The sequence below is a fragment of the Rhea americana genome, unplaced genomic scaffold (assembly GCF_003343005.1).
Source record: "Rhea americana isolate MKP2758 unplaced genomic scaffold, rheAme1 scaffold_216, whole genome shotgun sequence".
Taxonomy (NCBI): domain Eukaryota; kingdom Metazoa; phylum Chordata; class Aves; order Rheiformes; family Rheidae; genus Rhea; species Rhea americana.
The window spans coordinates 177603-198743 of NW_028186312.1; the positions used below are offsets into that span (position 1 = coordinate 177603).

At 37.5% G+C, this 21141-nt stretch overlaps 1 protein-coding gene across 2 annotated transcripts; it reads right to left on the minus strand.

The window, feature by feature from the left end:
• Positions 1 to 3801: 3801 nt before the first annotated feature.
• CETN3 (centrin 3) lies at positions 3802 to 17921 on the minus strand. 2 transcript variants are annotated; one of them, XM_085305144.1, is made up of 5 exons: positions 17781 to 17919; positions 16036 to 16171; positions 14885 to 14999; positions 11806 to 11997; positions 3802 to 4253 (listed from the first exon to the last, which is right to left on the minus strand). In XM_085305144.1, the coding sequence occupies exons 1-5, from the start codon at positions 17795 to 17797 to the stop codon at positions 4210 to 4212; spliced, it is 504 nt and encodes a 167-aa protein (XP_085161270.1). In that variant the 5' UTR covers positions 17798 to 17919; the 3' UTR covers positions 3802 to 4209. The 2 variants fall into 2 exon arrangements, with proteins under 2 accessions (XP_085161270.1, XP_085161271.1); XM_085305145.1 differs by lacking the exon at positions 3802 to 4253 and adding an exon at positions 4596 to 7991 and having other exon boundaries at positions 17781 to 17921.
• Positions 17922 to 21141: the final 3220 nt, after the last annotated feature.

A 21141-nucleotide genomic window follows, 5' to 3' on the forward strand; every position in this document is an offset into this window, starting at 1 on the left:
CCCCTCAGAAATATGAGAATATTCCTGTCAGAAGCTCACTTTATGAATTAGCATTTATAATTAAACTCTGCAATAAAAAAAAAAATCCAAATGTCAGAACAAGCATCTCTGCAAACACTTTAGGCAACCTTGTTTACAAAGTGCTGTCTAGCTACCTAGCAGGAAACAWTTGTCCGTTAAAAGAGTAGTCCTTTCTTGCTATGACCATTCTTTAAATAATCCTTTAAAAGTGAAATAATTTTCAGATTAGTAAGGACTAAAAAGTAGCAAATACAACCACCACTGGTGAAACAGTTGTACATCATTTCAAAATGATTTATATAGAAAATCCTCACTTATTCTACATTGAGAGCTATCACTTCTTACAGCTGGTACTTGCCAACATGATCAGTGTGCTTAGCAACAGCTTTACAGTAGATGAACCACTTGTCCTATCAGCATAAAAGATACTTGCAGATTCTCAAAGCATTTATGAGGTTTCTACTGCCTTTCTATTAATTTCTGATATTTTAGTGAGACTGTCCAATTGGATTTGTTCAGATTTTTTCCCTGATATAACACAGTGATGGCAGAAGAGCTCAAAACTCTGACCTCCCTGCAGAATCATTTTTCTTTTGTTACTCAATGATGAAAACATTCGCAGCATCCCTACGGGCTTACTTTAGTAGCAATTATCTCTCTGCGAGGCTGCTACTGAAAATGACCTCTGCAAGTTTTGCTAGCGCCAGCCACCATCTCACAAAACTCTTGACCTAATGAAAAAGTCAAAGGAAAACGCAGCTCTCCTGTCAGATACGGCTGTGTGTGCAGCAAKGCAAGTTGCATTCACAGCTGTTACCTACTCAATAATAGGACCCAATACGACAAAAATAAGGACTGTTTATGTGAGTAGCACATCCAACAGATCTGAGTAGACAAAAATCTCCAGCCATGTGAGTGGTGATGAGCAACTACAAGCWATCTAGGGTGGTGTAAATTCTACCACTGGAGCTGCTGGATTTATGATAACTGTCCCAAGCATCTGTTCTTCAGTAACTTGTAATGAAAACCTTTGCTAACTTTAATAAAGTTCACTAAGCCTTGATATCCTAGAACTCCACAGAGATAGCAAAATTTACCTAAGACCAAAAGATTTAATCTCARAGGATCTGTCCACACTCAGCTTCATGCCACAATGGCCATACATATCCTCCTACAACGCCAGTCTCCAGCTGARTGCCTTCCTGAGCAACAAGTGGAGACATACCCTGAGCTATGCCATGAACTTCAGAGGAGACCATGGACTGAAGGACCCAGAGAGAGCTTGAAAGCGAGCCCAAAGCCCTGGCACCTGGCCTTGGGCTGCCTGGGTTTGTGGCTCCAYGCAGACTCCTTGGCCTTGTGCTCCGAGCTCTGGGCATGCCGTGCCTCTTCCCGTGTGCCGCTTTGCTCATTCCTTCTCTCGGAAACTCTCTCTTTGGCTTTCAGGCTGTTGCCAGGCAAGTTTTCCTGGTCTTCCTTTTCCTCCTTGCTAAGCTCCAAGYGTGCGGTTCAGCAAGGCTCGGCTGCAGCTGCACGCGTGGTGAACAGAGCCCCGTCATTGAAGTGCTCGGGAGGTGTTTCTGAACTCCATATGATGAGGCATATGTAACCTTAACTTTGGCATTTTCTGACTTTTGATGACTTAACCATGTCACTGAAATGAGCCAGTACTTCTCCACAAATAAAAACACAAATAAAAATGTTTGGCATGACATACTTCAAAATTAGAATGAAAAGWTTGTTCTAAAATAAGTCAGCAGAGTAACATCAGTATATAGGGTACCCCAAGATGAATTTTTTACCCATTCAGAGGTTCTGAACTACCTCAAAATTTCATTGGATTTATTAGAGACATGATAGACTTGCTGGCAAAGCTAAACTAGGGTAACTGTGGGCTCTGAGAGCACAGCTCTGCTGGATTTTACTGCAGTAGATGAAGATGTTATTGCCTTAGTTGTCATTTCTGGACTTGTACTAGGCATCACTACCCTCATAGCAGAGGTAACAGAAAGGAATTTGTCCCAGTTACTCCAGTTCAAACTCTTTGATATTTTAACTCTAACCCACCTATCCATATCTGGAAGTAAGATATACACATTCCTTGGGCACTCTCAAAGATGCAATGCCAATTATTGAACCTTGATACTACTCTACAACAGACAATCTGAACATGCCAAATGACCTTCTTTCTCCTCTGACATCAGACATAAAGCATAAAATGACAAAGAAGGAAAATGTATATCCTAAGATATACCAAGTAAACTACAAAACCATCAAGACAGATAGATGTAAGCCCCACAAAACACACAGACTTAAATGTATGTTAATGCTAAGGCCAAGAAGAAAGCTGTAAGCTCAGGTCTTAAATCTTAAAGTTGCTGATGCCGATCTATCACAATTTAATGCTGGTGTGTGAGCAGTAAGAAAAGCCAGCAGAAACTGCAGCATGTGCAGTACACAAACCAGCAAGAAGCACTAGTTCAACAGTTAGCAGCACAAAACAAGCGTGGTTTTGGAATGCAGATCTCAAACACCAATACACGGGGGAAAAAAAACAAGGTCAAACAYTGAGAAAGTATCACTGAATATTACACTGATAGTTTCTTCGCTTCTTTTTATTTCTTCTGTGCCACTGCTGCAGTCTGAACAATTTATGAGAGCTCTCCAGTTCACTGGCCTGTGCTTAGAAAACCTTGCACAATTTTTATCTAACCCATAACAAGCGCTCCTACATGCCAAATTAGTAAAAATAAAGGAAGTTTTAAAAATATATTGCAAAAGCTAGGGATAAGGCCTCAAACCAGAAGAGTTACAAACAGAAAATAACACCTATCAAGAAATAATTGATGAATCATCTACTGAGGAAAAACAAGAGTAACATCCCCTCCAAAAGTCATTCGATGCCTACAGCATACCTACCTACATCCCTTCCTAGCAAAGGCTKTTTGAAAGACTTCTTTCTGATCAAGGAAGGAAATTCCAGTCAGTGGTCCCATATCGCACTGGGGTTCCACATGATGTGTCTATTTGTGTGACTTGGTCAGTGAGATGAAGCTACTGTGAGTCATTTTGAATTGCCATAATCTTCTCTATGAATGGGTTGATACTGATGTCTTAAGAGGAAGCAGCACAGTATTTCACAGATAAGAATTTTACAATACACACTTGAAAAATAATAGGAAAAGTCTATTAACTTTGATGGCCTTAACTTCTGTCTCCAGTAAATTGCAAACTGTTTGTGCAGGGCAAACATGTTTATAAACGCAGAATTACTGACAGTCAAAAAGTAGTTTGTTTTCTAACCGAAAAAGAAGAAAAAAAAGCAAGAGTTAAAGTTACATACTCCAATATATAAAGAGGGAAAAAATAATTTGAAATTCAAAAAGAAAGAAACTACAATTAATATAGAAGAACATAAAAAGTTCAACCTACAAGAATTCTCTGCAAGAAAGTTTTTTTTTTTTTTTTTAAAAAAAACTGTTTTAAGAGTTCGTTATATGCAGAATTTTTATCCTAACTAGAAAGAGACCTGCTGGCTGACATTTGGACAACTTTAGTACATTTCCTGATAAAATTTATCACGATGCATATTCACCTGCACTCACACACATAGGGGTGACGCACAGGTAGTAAGTTTCAAATATGAAGACCCAAACGCTTGCTCATTCAATGTTACCATTCATCAGAAGAGGGAAAACATAAGCCTACATATGAAACAGAACTTTTATTTTTTGAAGAACTTACAGTCCAGTTGAGATTAAACTTCAAAAATAATACAACTTTCAAGTAGCAACAGTAAAGAACTTTTTATTAAAATGGAAGCAAATCTTATATATCAAAACTAAGGCCACAGCTAATGCTAACACAAAGTCAACTTCTAAAGGTTCTTATAATATGATTTTAATTTAGAAATTTTGTACAAAGCTATTTTACAAATGAGTACTCAAACATTTGGAAATGTATCATTACTTACTCTAAAATGATATATCAATTATTCTAGTGATATTATTTAACAATACAAAATACTGACATATCAGTACTTGAAACCTGTGTTTCTTTTGGTCCTGTGAGGAAAAGAATTTTCTGCATGACTCCAGCTACCGATCTGAACAGAAATACAAAATATTGGAGTGGTAGCTGCCAATGATTCCTCTCTTCTTTGTGCTGAATGTTTCTTCTCTTCTGATGTTAAATATCTCCAGTCATAATAGCAATGAACTCTTCCTGATTGACTGTAACAAAAGAGAAAATTATTAGATAAAGAGCAAATAATCATAAACCACAGAATAATATAATTTATATCTGTATTTTACACTTTACTTAAAGGTTTCCCAGTCAGTATTCTTTGGGTCTGATCCATTGCTAACTACAGGTTATAAATACAAGTCTGGATTTTTTGCTTCTGAGGAGTTTTCTTTCTTTCTTTTTTTTTTTTTAATGTAAAATGATAATGCCAAATGCAAGYTCAAGTTGTGCATGGCACTTAAGCCAGAATTTAGCTCACATATAATAAGCTATTATTTCTGTACAATTATGAAAGTAAAAATATTCTAAAAAAAGAAAAAAATGGGAAAAGTATTTAAAGTGATAGCTAAGCAAAAATGTAGTATTTTGTTTATAAATTCTAAGAATTTTTTTAGAAGTTGTAAAAACATTAAAACTGGTCGCTATTTTTTATTCTTTATGCCTCTCTCTAGCAAGAATGCCATAACTCACGTTATAATAATGTTCTGTTTTGTTCTTAAAATAATCATTCAGATCTTTGTGTTGAAAAAAACCCATGGTATTTTTCTCTCCCCCAAACACGTAATACTTGCTAAATGCAATATTAATTTTAAGATCATTAGTAATGATTCTATAAACTAGCTAGAATTAAAATGGACTTTTGACAAGCTTTTTTTCCTCTCTGAACTTTCTTCATTCTTCAGTTATAATTAACTGAWATATTACACAAACGTACTCGAAGAAATTAAGCCATAATAATAATTTAATTAGCAGTTATTAATTATTTTTGCTGCACTTATACCTGAGCTATTGACCTTAYTCATATGTTAAAACAGAGACATTGTAGAAGATTTAACCAACGAGCATGCTCTCTCTGCAACTAATTACCATAATGGGGAATAGTTAAAATGAGTCAGTGGTATGGAGATGGCCATATACGTATAAAGAATTCCCCCTGACAATTATTTGTCCCAGGACTGTGCTCAAATTAYTCCTAAACAAAGCCCTGAATATTAGGTATTATATTTACAGTCAACTTTATATTTACAATCAACTTTAAATTTAGTTTAATTTAGTTTAGGACCAAATACTCTGAACTGTCAGTCAATCACACAGTTATACCATGTCTTAACACAAGTAAGATCTAGGTTGCCTGTACGATCTTAAAAAGTATTTCCACAGCTTTGGCCAATTAATTTTTTTCAGATATAATCATTATTCTATGCTTTCTAAATTTTTAATGTTTTGGGTTCAGATAATTACAATAGTCCTGTAATTTCTCCCTTATACTCTGATATCTCTTTTCCACACTAATTCTATTTTAATGCATTTTTGTTCATAGAATATAGTAGTTAGCAATGATCTAACATAAATCATCAAAATTATGATGAGGATTAGTATTAAAATAAAATGTACATCCTGAGAAGGTGTGAAAGAGCTGAGAGACAGTTGCACCAACTAAAAAGTGGGAATATATTTGGAGCACAGGCCAAAATTTATAACAAAGACAAAAAAATAGATGATTGCAAAAAAATATACAGGATATTTATGTGTATGAGTATTTATCTGCTTGTTCCTAGAAACAGGAGGTTGAAGGAAGGAAAAAACATATTTAAGAAAATAAAACAGACGTTTGTTKGCTCATTTTGCCTCTTTACAGTTTTTTATATTCAGGGAGAGTTCAAGCAAAAAAGTACAGAAATTTACTTTCCAGGGTTTGGAATAATCAATTAAAGCTTTACTACATAAAATTGAAAGCTTTTTTGATTTATTATACTGGTCAAAAACCGTCACTAAATACCATATTACAACCTATTTTCACCTGTTGAGATTATAAAACTACTTTAAGAGAGTTATACACAAAAATTTGCATATGGAAAAAGGTTACATATTGAAGTCAGTCAATTGCATGAAAAAATACTTACAAGTTATCTTACTTAAGATAATTTCCAATTTCACTCTTTACGTGATGGAGAGAGGGACACTCTCGGCATGCATGACCTTTCTTGATAGTAGTTATCTTAAGGACATATTTGGAGTCCAAAGTAGCCTTTCAGTAAGCCACATTAAACGTAAATTCACAGATGAAACTCAGACAGTTTAGTCGCAGGAAAAGAAATTACATGTAGCCACACATGTATCTGGCAAGAAGCCTAAGTGACCGCAAAATCTAGCTATTCCCTAAAACGTAATAATTGAAGTACAAGTCAAATATGTGGCAAAGTCACAAAGAATTAAAAGATGACAGCATCAGTTCCCTTCAGCAGTGATATTACTTACTTGTTGAGGTCACATGACTGACACTACAACCAGGCTTGCAGCCTGATTGTTCTGTGGGATTCATAAATGAAATGTAATTAAAGTGATTTGGGAGGTTTTATTTTTTTCTTACAGAAACACATGTGTAATATTAATTCCTAAAAATTAAGAAATAATAAGAATCTTAGAAGCTAGAAGAGTTAAAAAGATACGTTACCTCTGATTTTATATGTACACATAAGTCAGCACACCAAACAATGGCAGGAGAAACACTTTAACACTGATTACAGCTTTATGCCATCACTTACATACAACTTTATATATGCTACTGCTTGCTTTATAAACTGAAATTATTAATATAAAATTGGTAATAATAACGTGCCAATGCCATGCCTCAAGTAGTAAGGATGTGAGGGAAAAKGGACAAGTTGCTAGCTTGGCTTAAAACCATGTTCCTACATTTTACAGGAATTCCTCCTCCACCATTGCTTCTGAAGTTGCCATTTGCTAGACTTTACTGAGTCTTACATATGGTTCTTGATTTCCCATATCTACAATCAAATTAAATATATATCTTCATTTGTATTTAATAGAGTAAATTCTGAATTTCCTTTAATTTTACATTTCAAAATTTCTGTAAATATGTTGTCTATTAAAAGGTATAAAATGCATCACTCCATGCTAATAATTAGTAAATAGTAATAGAAGTAATTTATTACTCCTGTAAATTTTAAATACTTTAAGTTACTGTACTCAATCTCCAGATCATAGCCCAATGSCTTGCTCAAAGCAGGGTCAACTAAATCAGATTGCTCAGGCCCTCGTTAGTTAAGCTCTGGATATCTAAGGTTCCAATATTTAACTAGTTTCACATTCTGGAAAATAAATAAATAAATAAATACACCCATAGAGCTCCTTTTTACCTTCTCAGAATCCAGAAAATCCTTAATTGATCTTATAAATCTTTCCCCCAAACAATCCTCAAGTCRAGACTACTGTCCAGGAAGTACAGTGCCCCATCAGTCTAAAGGATCCCTGCAGCACAACACAATGCTCTCCTTTGTAAGCAAGCCTACAGGCAGCACATCGGATGYGCTCAGCATGTCAGGCTAATATGACCACACGACATTACTGATCAGGGGGCACATTACAGACACAGAATGGGATAAAATGCAACAGCTACAATGTTACACTCTTTTCAATTCCTCAGCCATAAATCTGCAAGTAGGACACTAAGCACTGAAATGTACAAAAAATTACCAAAAGATGACCYGTGTATTTTGCTTCATATCAAAGTGACAGTGGTACATTAATTATAACTTTTAAATCCAAAAATATTTTCTCACAGTAAATCAAATAGGCCTCCTATTCAGAGTATACTATGCTTGTCTCTCTGCATGGAAGTTCAGCCTGGTATCCTGGACTTTCCAGCAGCTGAAGACTGCTGAAGACTCCCAAGGTCATGTAGGAGAATCAGATTTTGGGTACTATCAAAAAAAAATAGAATGAACAATCTTTACCTCTTGACTCTATTTTCAACTTGTAGAACAATTTCAAGATGTAGCTAGCCAAATTATGTACTAGGCTGTTTGGCTGGATTACTTCTACCTTGATATCGAGGAAAGAATGCATTCATGGGAAAAGCAAAATAACTCTACAGAAGCGGTATAAAAGACATTTCCACAAAGTACTGGGACCTTTTAATTTTTCTGGTACATTAAAAAAAAAAAGATGGATTAATAAGGTAGAGATTCTTTCAGGTGTTGCCTAGTTACATGATGGACTACTGAAAAATACACAATGGAAAGAAGGGGGGGGGGGGGAAAGATTTCTTCTCCAAAGTAGCATATTGAAATTAGCTGTCTGCTATCCACTTAATGAGAGATAAAAATAAATAAAAAAAAGAAATTAAATATGCTTACAGTATTCATACCAACCAATCTCTTTCTGATATAATTTCTACAAACTGTTCCAGAAATATTCCATAGCCAATTCCAGCACTGCACACATCTTCATTCAATAATATTGCAAAGTGGAAATCCAATATTATAATGATTAACAAGTTTTGTAACATTCAAACAAACTGGAAAGAGAAACATAGTGACAATTCCCAATTACCCAGGTAACCCTTCTCAGACTTGCAATGTATTTGCAAGAGTTACGCAGAATGAAATCAGAAGCAATCATAGTCTTGCCTGGTTTCAGATCTCCCTCAATTCTCTGACATATACAATCACRAAAGAAGTAACTATTATCCTATTTAATATGAAGTCTGCATTGACTTGCACTCCGAAGCATTAGGGGAGAACATTTCTATGAATTTTTTTTCCAATTCTATGCCAGAATCTGAGACGTCAGACTGGATCATGTTTCCTATACATAGATTGACAAAAGACAAAAGCTGCATGAACTTAACACTCCAGAATTTCTAAAAACAGTCATCCTCCAAAACAAAAGTCATCCCTAAGGACCAGGAATATGGAAATAAAACAAGTTACCTTGCAAATGCACATATATACATATTTCAAGACTATTTTCCTTTACAGAAACCTATACACAGCATATCAGTACAGCTCACTGGTTTAGCTGGAAAAAAAAAATAGAAGTTCTGACTAAAAGTGCCTGAAATTTMGAGGTAACACAGGTATCAACAGACCTTATCTTGCTATGAGCAAAACAATCTTTCAAGTCTACAAAGAGTGTTAAAACACAAGTGGTATTATTTAAATCACCCATTAAAAATACTACCAACTAATAGTTCCACGTTTTTTTTTTTCTTGGCAGGAAAAGAAGGAGAATTAGATGACAGCAAAATTTTTTACATGACCTAGATGTTTGAAGCTAAATGGAACAGTGAGTCATAGGATTCTTTACTTTTCTCCAAAATGAATCTTAAAAAGCTAGAAACAGCATCAGTTTTCTTTAAAGAACAGAAAACACACAGAACCCTAAGGATAAACAGCACCATATAGAAACACTATACTGTCAATCTTCCACATTCAACCTCCTGCTTAACTACTCTAACAAGAAGAATGAATGGATGAATGAGTAAAAAGAAACCAAGTCGTTCACTCTTAGGTCAGCAGTTTGAATTCAGAACCGGAGCACTGATCCAAAATAACTATGACTCAGCAACCTTCCTTCAATTTCTAGTGACCAAATAGCCACATGATTAAAAAAATATCCTTAATCATCATTCTGGCATCTCAGCTGGCAGTCTCAGGAGACTAACTAAGAACAAGATGTTCGCAGACTGACTTTTTCTACTCTTGCTCACCTCTATGACTACCTCTTCAAAAAAACCCATAAAATTAGAGTCTAAAGACACATGTAGAAAAAGATCTTCCATCTACAGCTATTTTGAAGATTTCAGAAGAAAGGTACTATTACTAATGCAATGTTATTACAATAATTCCRTTTAAAAGTAAAATAATCTTAAATCAGAAGTTTCTACCTAGACTAGCAATCAATCTCATGGCTGGAGAACACCACCACCACTCTGTGTTTGCTATACAGCTGCTGAATAGGAGATAAATAGGTATCCTACTGTCTACTGGAATTCACAGTTGAAATCCTGTGTGCCACTGCACACAAACAGGTGCCTGAACACACTATTTGCAGATGTCAGTGTACTGATCTCCTTAAATTAGCCTATAGAAAATGCTGACAGAAGAAAAGAATTCCATTGTCTCATGATAAAGCCCCAAGAAAATCTGGTCAAGCAGTGAGTGAGTTTATGGATCTAAACAGGAAGAAAAAGAATGCTTAAAAACCTAAATAATTAGCTTGCTGTTGGCTTAGCTCCTTTAGACATCTATCCTGTGGGCTCAGATACTGCCAGTGCAAGAAAGAAGTGGGAAGACACAGCTGGGAGTGCGGAGAAACACCAGAATTATATAGCATGGATTTATCATGAAATCATGGCCTGAGACTGATAGACAACTATCAGAAGATAGTACACTGAATTTTAGAGTAGCAGTATCAACAATAACACTGTTATGGCAGTTGAAACACTGACTTTTACAATCTCTACCTAAAAGCCCCATATTTAAACCACTGAAAGTGAATACAACCTTCATATTCCCACAGCACTAGGCCATATTTAAATGTCCCACTGTACCTCCTGAAAGAGCGGAGCTTTTTTTGTTTTGGCATTTTAATAACTGCAAGCAAGGGTAGGTCAGCAATTGCCAAACTTGGAGTTGCATTCCCAAGAGTGGAGTAACAGCTATCACAAGCGCGATAGAGGTGAGCAGCAACTGTCACAAGGCTGACAAAGATGCAGTTTTTCTTTTTTTTTCTTTTTTTTTTTTTTTTTTTTTTTTTTTTTTTTTTAAACACCAGTAGTGAGAGTTAAGCCCAACAGATGAGGAGGCTCGTGACTAGAAATCGTATTGCAACTGAAAAAGTGGACTGCTAGGGAAATCTCAGACATTGGTAGTCATCACACAAGAAAAACTGAAGGAGATTTATATGACTGTTAGCAATGCACTGTCTATGTAGATGGGCTGAAGCGAGTGGTCTCTGAAAGTAGTATTAAGTATTCTGCTTTCTGGTGTAAATACAGGGTATGTTTTAAGCTAATAGAAGAAAAAAATCTTAAGTTTCAGTGCTCAGGTAGATTTAATGAGCATAGTACCAAATTGTATTTGTTTATTAATTCTTTTATCTAGCTAATAAATTTTTTCTGCAGCACAGAATMATTTTTCATACCACATTCTTCAGCACTCCTACTTCCAAAGCATGTTCAAGACCCATCCAAGCTGAACCTGCATGGACTCAAGGTAAATCCAGCATGGTTTACTAGCTTAATACTCCCTATCTCACTAACATACAGAAACCACAACACTAGAACATTAGCCCTTCAGAAACACTGGACTAGATCAGAGCAGTGAGAAACTTAGCCCTTTAACCCTTTTACTAGTTTGCATGGAAATAAAAGTGCAGTGCAGTTAGAAATCAGTGGAATTCCCCAAGTACCAATTCAATTACTTCCACCTTTAACTACACTCTTACCAATCTTTTTCAAAAGCAGCAGGCTAAATGGGAGTTACTGGTGAATTTAAGGGCAGAGAACACAACCTGATTTTTAGACTCCAAAATGKATTTCCAGGGTTAGCAACTATCAAAAACAACAGCCTCCATTGTTTGTCAGCTAAATYAAGTTTGATCTGAAATCATTTAGAAGAAAACCAAAGAGGATAATGCTACAGATTTCAGTCATTTTCAGAATAAGACCACATTTTAAATGAGGAGAAAATTAAGAACAGACTATGCTGGATTTTGCCTCTTAGCACTTACTTTCTCCATCTCCATCTTTATCAAATTCTTCAATCATAGCCCTCAATTCTTCATCAGTCATATTTTCACCAAGTTCTCTCGCAACCCGACGCAGGTTTCTCAGACTTATTTTACCAGAGTCGTCGTCGTCAAACAGTTTGAACGCCTTGAGTATTTCTTCTTGTGGATCTCTGTTCAATATCCAGTCTGTCACTGTAAGAAAAAAAMCCCTTAAGTTAGACTAAGAAACTCTGAAGGGTAAACTGACAATGACACTAGCAGAAAGAGATACTATGAAGAAAGAACACTTCAGATTTGATCTACTCTTCCATTTTTACCTCTATCAGTCTAATATGCCTATTTGTTCGGCTGTTGTCTGATCTTTCTCACTTCTCTTTTGCTAAGATACATACCTCTTTGGAACATGCCAGTTATGGTCAAAGTCTATGTGGCAATTTAGGCATGCTTTTGATACACTTTCCAAAGGAACTGCAAGTATATGCACTCCTAGTCTGTTCCAAACTTACAAGTCGGAACAAAAGATCAACTCTGACAAATGCAGACATGTGAATCTATTGACTTTAATGTTATGATTTGATAGAATTTTGACTTGCAGAGAACAGTGGAACAACACTGAGCAATGAAAAGCACTCATACTGCTCCTCTCTTTTAGGTACAAAACTTCACTAACAAAAACCAACAAAACCTAAAAACATGGGTTATCAAAGCAACACTACTGCAAACAGCAAAACGTTAATTCTTAAAGGATTCATCTGTCTTGGCTGTTTCTTTTATTATGTCCATTTGTCAGCTTCTGTAACAGAAAAGATGCACTAAATAACTTGCTATATAAAAATATTTTACTAGTAATTATTTCAGACATTTCTGGAACCAGCCATAAACATCTTCACATCTTTGTACCTTGTTTTACAGGACTTGCTATTTATGACTTTCATCAAGCCATTAAAAACATGTCGTCCCTGCTGGTGCAGAGAGAACAACTTAGAATCTGCTAGTGTTTGCAGATGGAATGCTTTCTCCGGTTTAGTGAACTTGACAGGAAAAAAAAAATAGATTCAAGCTCATATATGCTAACTATATCAATGAGGTTTAAATGTATATATAAATCCTTCAGATTTAGATTAAATTTAAATATTTTCATTTAACACAACTATCTATGCATGACCTCATACACCGTTTAGCAATTCTACTTGTTAGGACAAAAAGATAACTGCAACATTATCTGAAGAACAATAATATACTAGGTCTCCAAATATCATAGTTGATATGACAGTACAAAACAAGATAAAATATTACTTTATCGTTACATATATCACATAACCATTCCTACATTTAAAATCATAGGTGGCATTGTTATAGATAGAAAATTAGTGAACAGGGTTGACAGCAGTTTCACCTTTTCATAAATTAAATCATGGAAAATTGATGGCTCTACCATTTCACAGCATTTATCCACCTCTTCAGAATTATTTTCTCCTCTAACCTATCTTCTCTAACTCCCTGATCTTTCTGCTAGAAGTGGCATCATATTTATTTCTGTGTAATGGATATATCATGTCATAGGTGCACTAAGATCTGATTCAAGTTTTAGGGCAGGTTCAACTACATTACCTTCCCACATTGTATGTTTTGCTTCCTATCTGAATTTTCCTAGCTTTGCACAGCACTTATTGACTACCTATACTTATAGGTAGGATAGAAACAGRAACCAATGAACAGTGACAGGACTGGACACAAGGACTTAAAAAAAGAAGATAAGRAAGACAACACAGCCTTTGAGAGAATAAATAGTTGAGACAGGTTGTATTTCCCCAGTCTTCCCAGATCTAAAATCTCCAGTCTGTCATAGGCCAAATACAATACCTACAGGAAAATAGTTCATCATATCTAGATACATTGGCAATTTTTTTTCATTTTGCTTCTTTAAACCAGCTGCAATGATACTGGTGACTTATAATCCCCCACAAGCTTTATYTTTGGGTCTCTTCTGACTCATAATTGGCCTAACTGGAAACACAAGTAACASACAGTATTTTCTGTCATTAACAACATATTTTCTTCAATCCTAACCTGGTAAATTGTTAGAGTTTGCCACATTTCAATTGATAATTGATTTGCCACCTTAACTAGATTGCTCTTCATAGCCAAGAGCAACTACATCCAAATAGCATTGATTTTTCTGAAATTTTATAGACATCTAATACCTTAAACACAGGGAATGGAACAATAAAATAGAGAAATAAGCCCACAATGTATATTGAAAGAATCTCAGTTTATATTTTTGTTAAAAAAAATTGCACACAACAGTATATGTAACAAAAAATTTGAGAGACTATTTAAAAATTCTGCCATCACTACACCCTCAAAATATGTAAAACGCTGCAAAATACAAGATTTTAAGCTAAATTTTAGCCTAATTACATTGTTAATAAAATTTGTTGTTTGATAAAAACATTTGTTGATTTTAATCCTTGATTTACAATACTTAATAACTGCTTCATTTTCTCTGATCTTTGTTAAATACGAAATGCTTACACTTTGTCTCTGTACCCTCCTTCCCATGACATTCAACCTCAACTACTTTTTCTGCAACAGAAAGGACACTCCTACAACATTCAAAAGCAGCAAAAGAGTATCTACCTTTGTACATTAAAGCTTTTTCATTTGCAGAAGTTTGAAACAGATTGGGACTATGTATACTCTAGCTCCTTTCAYACTGATTGAACCCATTTCATAGAATCAGTAAGGCTGGAAGGGATCTCTGGAGATCATCTAGACCAAACCCCCTGYGCAGCATGGAAACAAGTGGCCCATATGGGGGTTGAACCCCATGACCTTGGCATTATTAGCACCACGCTCTAACAAACTGAGCTAAACCTATTTGATGCTGTGATTCAACTCCATGTATCAACAGCGTGTTCAGTATACAAGGAATCACCTTCCTACTCTATTCCCTTCTATCAAGAAAAACATGAAATAAAATTTCACATTTCTTAATAGGACTAGATAATTGAAAAAAGCATGCTAAGCATTGCTTCTCTATCCACTTTTTACTCAAGGTACACAATGAAACACATACCAACTTCATTAAAATCATCAAAGGTGATCTTGCCTGTCGCTTCTCGATCATAATCTTTAAGTATTTTCAGTACATCAGCTTTTTTCACATCAAAACCCAAGGCTCTCATTGCCACCTTTTGGAACAAAACAGAAGTACAACAATATATGAATATTAAAATATTCATAGATATGAACAGATTTATTTTGATAGAATGGATAGATTTATTTTTGTTAAGTGTCTTATCGCCCAATACAAAATGTGCACATAAGTAAAATTAAAAAAAAATAATAAAAGCAAAAAAGCTTTGGACATAAAATCATCTATCGGAACATCATTTTGCATTTTCAGGGATTTTATAAGCTGGGCCAAATTCTTCTTAGGACAAGCAGATTTTTTTTTTAGATCATTTCCAAAAATATTTCAAGTATTTTAATTTGGTGCTGTAACAGTTATTCTAATGGGAAATGCTGTCTTTTTTTCAATATGACAATTTTGAAAAACATTCTTCATATTATTCTTATTTAATACTCATATTGAGGCCATGCCTGTTCATGGGTTTACAAGTCATCTTATAAATTACTTAACTTACTACTTCTCTGCCACTAGGCCAACATAAACCAATCTCTTTTTTATTTTTGTATCAGGTTAGCAGTACATCCTTAGCTTCTAAATTTCAACTGAGATGGTCAGTGCACACTAACTTGACTTCTTGCAAACATCTGAATACACGTTAAACGATAAATAGAAAACCGCAATCCTACTGGATAAACCCATAGAAAGCTATGCTGTGTGCTGACTTGATACAGAAGGAGGCATCTCTTATTTTATACATCTCCGTTCTTCCACAGCATTGGCCATTACAGGGCCACAGTATCTAATCCAACAGCTGAGAAACATCTTTGCAAATAACGACAACTGCAGCGAATGCAAAGCATACTGCAACTGGACAAAGTGTATTAACAGTCTATATATCCCAATAGTACCTAACACATTGTAGCTTCCAGTAGAGATAAAATACCTGAACTCTGATATAAAAAGACAATTATTGAACCTTTAAGACAAAKATATTTCTGTAAAAAGAATTAAAGTAAGATATCCTTTTTTTTTTCCTCAGGTAATTCTTGATAAAGCTAAACTATGGAAACAGAAGGTTAAATATTTMCTTTTACCTTTAATTCATGATAATTTATTGCTCTATCTTTGTCCGTATCAAACAACTCAAAGGCATCTTTAATTTCCTGCTTCTGTTCTTCTGTCAGTTCTCTTCTTTTCTTCCTTTTAGTTTTGTCTACTGAAAGTTCATTCCTGTATGAAAACAAGGAAGCTCAATGTAACTGTTTTCTACTGGGAAGATAAGGCTCTACATAATATTTTCCCATCAATAAGAAACTCACTATAATAATATAGATCATTCTTCCATTCTCATCCAATCTTTTCCCAATTTCTCCCACTTTAAAATAACACTTGAAATAGATAATATCTTTGTAAAGACTGGATGACATTGCCTTTCCTCCCACCAAAAAATAAAATTAGCAAAAGTGATCTGGTTAATAAAYTACTAAAAAAAAATAAAATAAAAAGATAGAAAAGATGCCTAAAAGGGATACTTGAGATTACAAACTTGAATAGCAGCTGAAATGATGCAACTCCTGAAGACACTTTATTCCTAAACTGTAGTTTAAAACAGTTTTCAGACAGATGCATCTGGAGGCTTAACTGGGCATTTTATTGGGTTGTCTAGCTATTAAAGTGGATGTTAGTTACCAAAATCTTTGGCTTTGTTATCAGTAACAGTTTTTAGATTAACAGCATTTATGGATTTTTAGAAATCCTTTAACTCATACACACATTAATCTAATGACTTTTTTGCTCAAGGAAGATACTTATCTTCCACATTTCCTTTAGTTAGCTGTTTGTTGGTCTTTGTTAAACCAACAACTAAACATACAATTACAACTCACTTTTCAAACACTTTAGCCCTACTAGTGAAATATATACAAGGAAAATGCAAGTTGCACAGACTGGATCCACCTCACAGCACAAGACCCTTAAAGAGTGAGACGCTCTTAAAATTACAAGTTGAGACAGTTGAATTTCACACAGGCTTTGGATTACTATAGTTTTCAAAAGGACTAAAATAATTCTCAGTTGGTTCTGTAACTAGAACTGGAAGAGCCAGTCAGATCTGGCAAAGCCTCACTTTGTGAGCCATGACGTTGAAAATTTTCCATTTAGGAGTTGGAAAGCAGATTAACATTGAACTCTTCAGAAGGAGGGATCTGTCTACTCAAGCATTTATTTAATGTCTAACATAAAGGAATTTTTTAAGGCTTTGAATAGTACTTAGAGTCAAGTAGCTCAGTGCCACTTTTGCTGTCAAAGTTTTTTTGTACATGAAGTGTAAAGTTGTTATACTGGAGAATTGCAGACCACATATACCAYATAAATACACTAGACAAGCTTGAACCCAAGGATTTGTGAGGCATAAGACTTATAAGCCACAGCCTCTTTTTACAAATTATTGAGTCCTAATGAAAAAAAAAGGCTTAAGAATAGCTGCTTCTAGTATTGTTATTTTTCTCACAAAAACCCACCCATAACTTAAAGTTAATTAAGAGGCTTTTTGAAGGTGCATGACATTGTTTTTCAACAATCAGGTGACTCTCAAAGCAAAAAAAAATGGCTATAGAAAGTCCCTAATCAGGCCTAATCCACCCCGGCCGTGCAGACTGATCCCCTCTGAGGGGATCAGACATAAGCGGTTAACGCTCCGGCCGACCGGCCTCCACCGACCGCTCCCGCCTTCGCCCTCCTGCTCGCCTCAGCCACCCCGGCGGCGGCGGCGGGCGGCCCCGGGGCGCAACCGCCCGCCCCTCTAACGGCGCGAGGGAGGAACCGCCCAGCCGGTACCGACCTCAAGGATAAGCTCATGCTCCCGTCCCCACAGGCCCGGCCAGAGCGGCCCGGACCGCGCTGCGCCGYCCAGCACACAGCGCGCACCTCTCCCGGCCGCGCTCGCCTCCCCTTAGAAACGCCGTGCAGCGCCCAGCCCGCCAACCCGGGCCCTCCTGGCCTAACCGCCGGCCGTCTGATTGGCCGTCCCAGGAGGCTCTTCCCGCCTCCTCTCGCGGCGGGCCCATTTACGGGCTGAGGCAGCTGCCACTCAAGCGGGGGTGTGTTCCTGCGCGCTGTTCCTGCGGGAGGCGCGGTTACCTAGAATGCCGCGCGGCYGCGGCGTTGCTAGGGGAAGGGGGCGGTTGCGTTTCAAATGGCGGGGCGGTGGGAGCGGAGCGGCGGCTGCGGGGCTCGGCCGCGCCTCTGAGGGGCAGTGCTGCCTCTCCGCTCGGGGAGGGAGGGGAACAGAGGGCGCCAGCGTGAGAGCGCTGAGGCTTTCACAGGAAAGCCGCCCACATCCTGAGACTGTGCCTGCTCCGTCTGCCTTGCTYTGGATCAGGGGGCGCCATGTTGAGTCTGAATATAGTCGCTAGCGAAGGAGTAGAGCGCCGCGGGTCAGGCACAGTATTAGATTGATTGGCGCTGAGGTAGCGGTGGGATATGTTGCTGCCAAATGGGCCAATTCTGTGGCGGTTGAGAATTGATAGGGAATATAGCTGTGTACTTCCCCTACTTAATACTGTAATTCAAGGTGGGGACTGAAAGTGCTGTATAACAGCTCAGGAAAAAATACATAAAATGATTACATGGAAATGGTTTTCTCCAGCCTTTCTGGCTTCATGCTGGATTTGCCTTTCTAAAACTAAATGCACTAAATTGTATGTGTGAAAGCTGTTTGGTCACCCCTAGCAAAGTGACAGTGGCTATGATGATTCTTACTATGTGTAGTCTGTTGTTAGTATAACAAGTTTTATCCTATGTAAATTTTGGGAAGGAATAATTCATGTTAATGCTGAACTGTAAGATCAGAGGCCTCAATATGTAGTACCAGTTCTTGCTGCAGTTACTATGCTTACGCTTTGCAAACCAGCAAGTAATCCAGCAATACATATTCTATGAGTGGGGTAAAGAGAGGGGGAAATGTTCATTTCACTTAATTTTGAAAAAAAAAAAGAAAAAAAAAAAAGCTATGGCTGTAAAATAAACCACCTCAGGCGAGACTGGTGTGTGACACTGTATATGTTCCTTGAAGCACCTTGCCATTCTGGAAGCCCATAACAGACAGGGATGTTCATCCCAGCATAGCCTTGTGTTWCTGGCTGGTCCAGGTGGATATTCAGGCCTTTTCTACTAGTGACTCATCTGACTAGACTCACTAAAAGGATTCAGGGGAAAAATAATTTAGGTATTTAAATCTTACCCCCATCAGTATTGATCATAAAGGTCTGCTTTTCCAGTAACAGTGAAAACAGGCAGAGCTAATTAAATCTCTGCAACCCTGATTGGCTTTGCCAATTGCAGGTTTTGGATTTGTGAACCAGTAGTAGGTTGACCCTGGGTATGCACTGTTGAATCTGAAGAGCTTGATTCACTTTGTGATCTCAAGACACRTTTTATCTTGAACAAAATCAGGCAGTGGAGAGTCTTGTTTGGCTGGTTGTTCATATTATCTCTGCTTCACAGATCGAGTGGGCAAGAGACACTGTAAGAGGTTTGTAATTGCCTACTATTAGCAGATGGTACTTTTGTAACTAAAAGCATAAATTACTGGCAGGTTTGACCCTTGACCTATGCTGTAGTGAGGGAGGTTGCAAYGAAAGAGATTCTTCATTATTAGAGATTTTTCATTTTGCTTCTTGCAGTCTGGCTAGGTCTGTAATTAGATGCATTCATCTGAGTAATTGCACATCTGTTTTCAAATCCTATTTTTTCCCAATTTGAAGTTGGGAGTTCAGTACAGGTCCCAAATACTGATCTCAGTACTCMGTGCTTGTTACTCAGTGCTTAGTACTGATTACATTGAGATGCTAGGTATTCTGGTAAACAAACATAACAGCAAATAACTTCTAATTTGATATTTGTGCGTTTCATAAAAAGGAAGTGGGAGGATTGTCTGAGAACACTCACTGGGTGTACGGGGAGGGTTGTGGCAGGGCCCCGACTACACCAACAGGCCTCAGCGGCCCTGCCCTGGCTCCTCTGGGTGCCCCACCAGAGCTGCCGCTGCCCATTGGTACTGCAGTTCTGTTTAAGCCCAGGCTGGAGGCATCCAGACTTAGCCCGAGCAGTGTTGCGGGCAGACCTGCCCTTGTACCTCTCTGTTCGGTCGCTGGGTTACTGCCTGGAGTTCCTGCCCTGGCTTTGAGTCATCGTCTTGCAGTTGTCTGGCAATTGCTGGACTGTTGGCGGAGCCTGTTGCTTCCAGCGCAGTCCCTGCACAGGTACCTGGGGACTTGGCACTTGTTGAGGAGGTTAATATGCSTTCCTGTGCTCTGCTTGCCCTTGCTTTCTACCTTGTCCCCCCTCACGGAGCAGCTCTGCTCTTGATGCTCCCAGACGGTAGATTCAAATATCTGTTACAGAGTGATGCTCTGATACGCTTCAGAGAAGTGGAGGTCTGCGATCTGTTCTCTTTTTCTGATCTCAGCAGATGAGCTAGAAAACTGCCTTCTTGCTTCTGAGGCTAAAGAGCTAGCCCTTACTGTAATGAGAAAAGATACGTGGCTGTATAATAAGCACTTTCCTGCTGTCCTGAAGTTACCTAATACAGCCGCTGCTCCACTCTTGCGTGCATCTCCTACTGACTAGTTACTGCTTGCTGGCTGTGTGAATTCCACTGTTGAGTGTCTATGTGCTTTACAGGACAAGCTAGAGCAGATCTTGACTTCTAATTTAATCTAAATTCGATAATGAAATCTATTATTTTACTTTCCAGGTAGAGGCAAGCTTCTGTGCAGAGACCTGGTCCCTTGTGGCCTCTTGCTGTGGACAGCTGGTCCGTGGGGCAACCCCTGCTTGTGCTGGTGCAGCGGAGCCACCAGGTGGCAAAGCAACTGCTCCTCTCAGCCTGCCGCTTCCTGCAGCAGCTTTAAAATGAGCCTTAAGGAGAGGGTTTAATCCCTGAACACCTACTGCACTTAAACAGATTTGTAGGTAGTGAATAGTGACTTTCTGTTATGTTTGTTTAGGGATATAGGAGAAGAGCAGACACAAGATTTTCTGCCTGTACATGCTTTATAGATGTGTTAACTGACTTGCCAGTATGATTACACTACATAAAGAAATGTGGTGTTAATGTATAAGCTAGTTCAATTAGTAAAGCACTTTAACAGCAGATTACAGAGTTGTCTGGGCTAATTATGCAGCTCAGAACTCTTTTT

Bases quoted from the DNA above. Each gene is read 5' to 3' on its own strand.
- CETN3 (XM_085305144.1), bottom strand. The intron at 11,998-14,884 runs GTATGTGTTTCA...TTTTTCTTACAG, and splicing joins TGATGATTTTAATGAAGTTG to TGACAGACTGGATATTGAAC. The intron at 4,254-11,805 runs GTAAGTGCTAAG...CTTTTGTTACAG, and splicing joins TAAAGATGGAGATGGAGAAA to TCAATCAGGAAGAGTTCATT.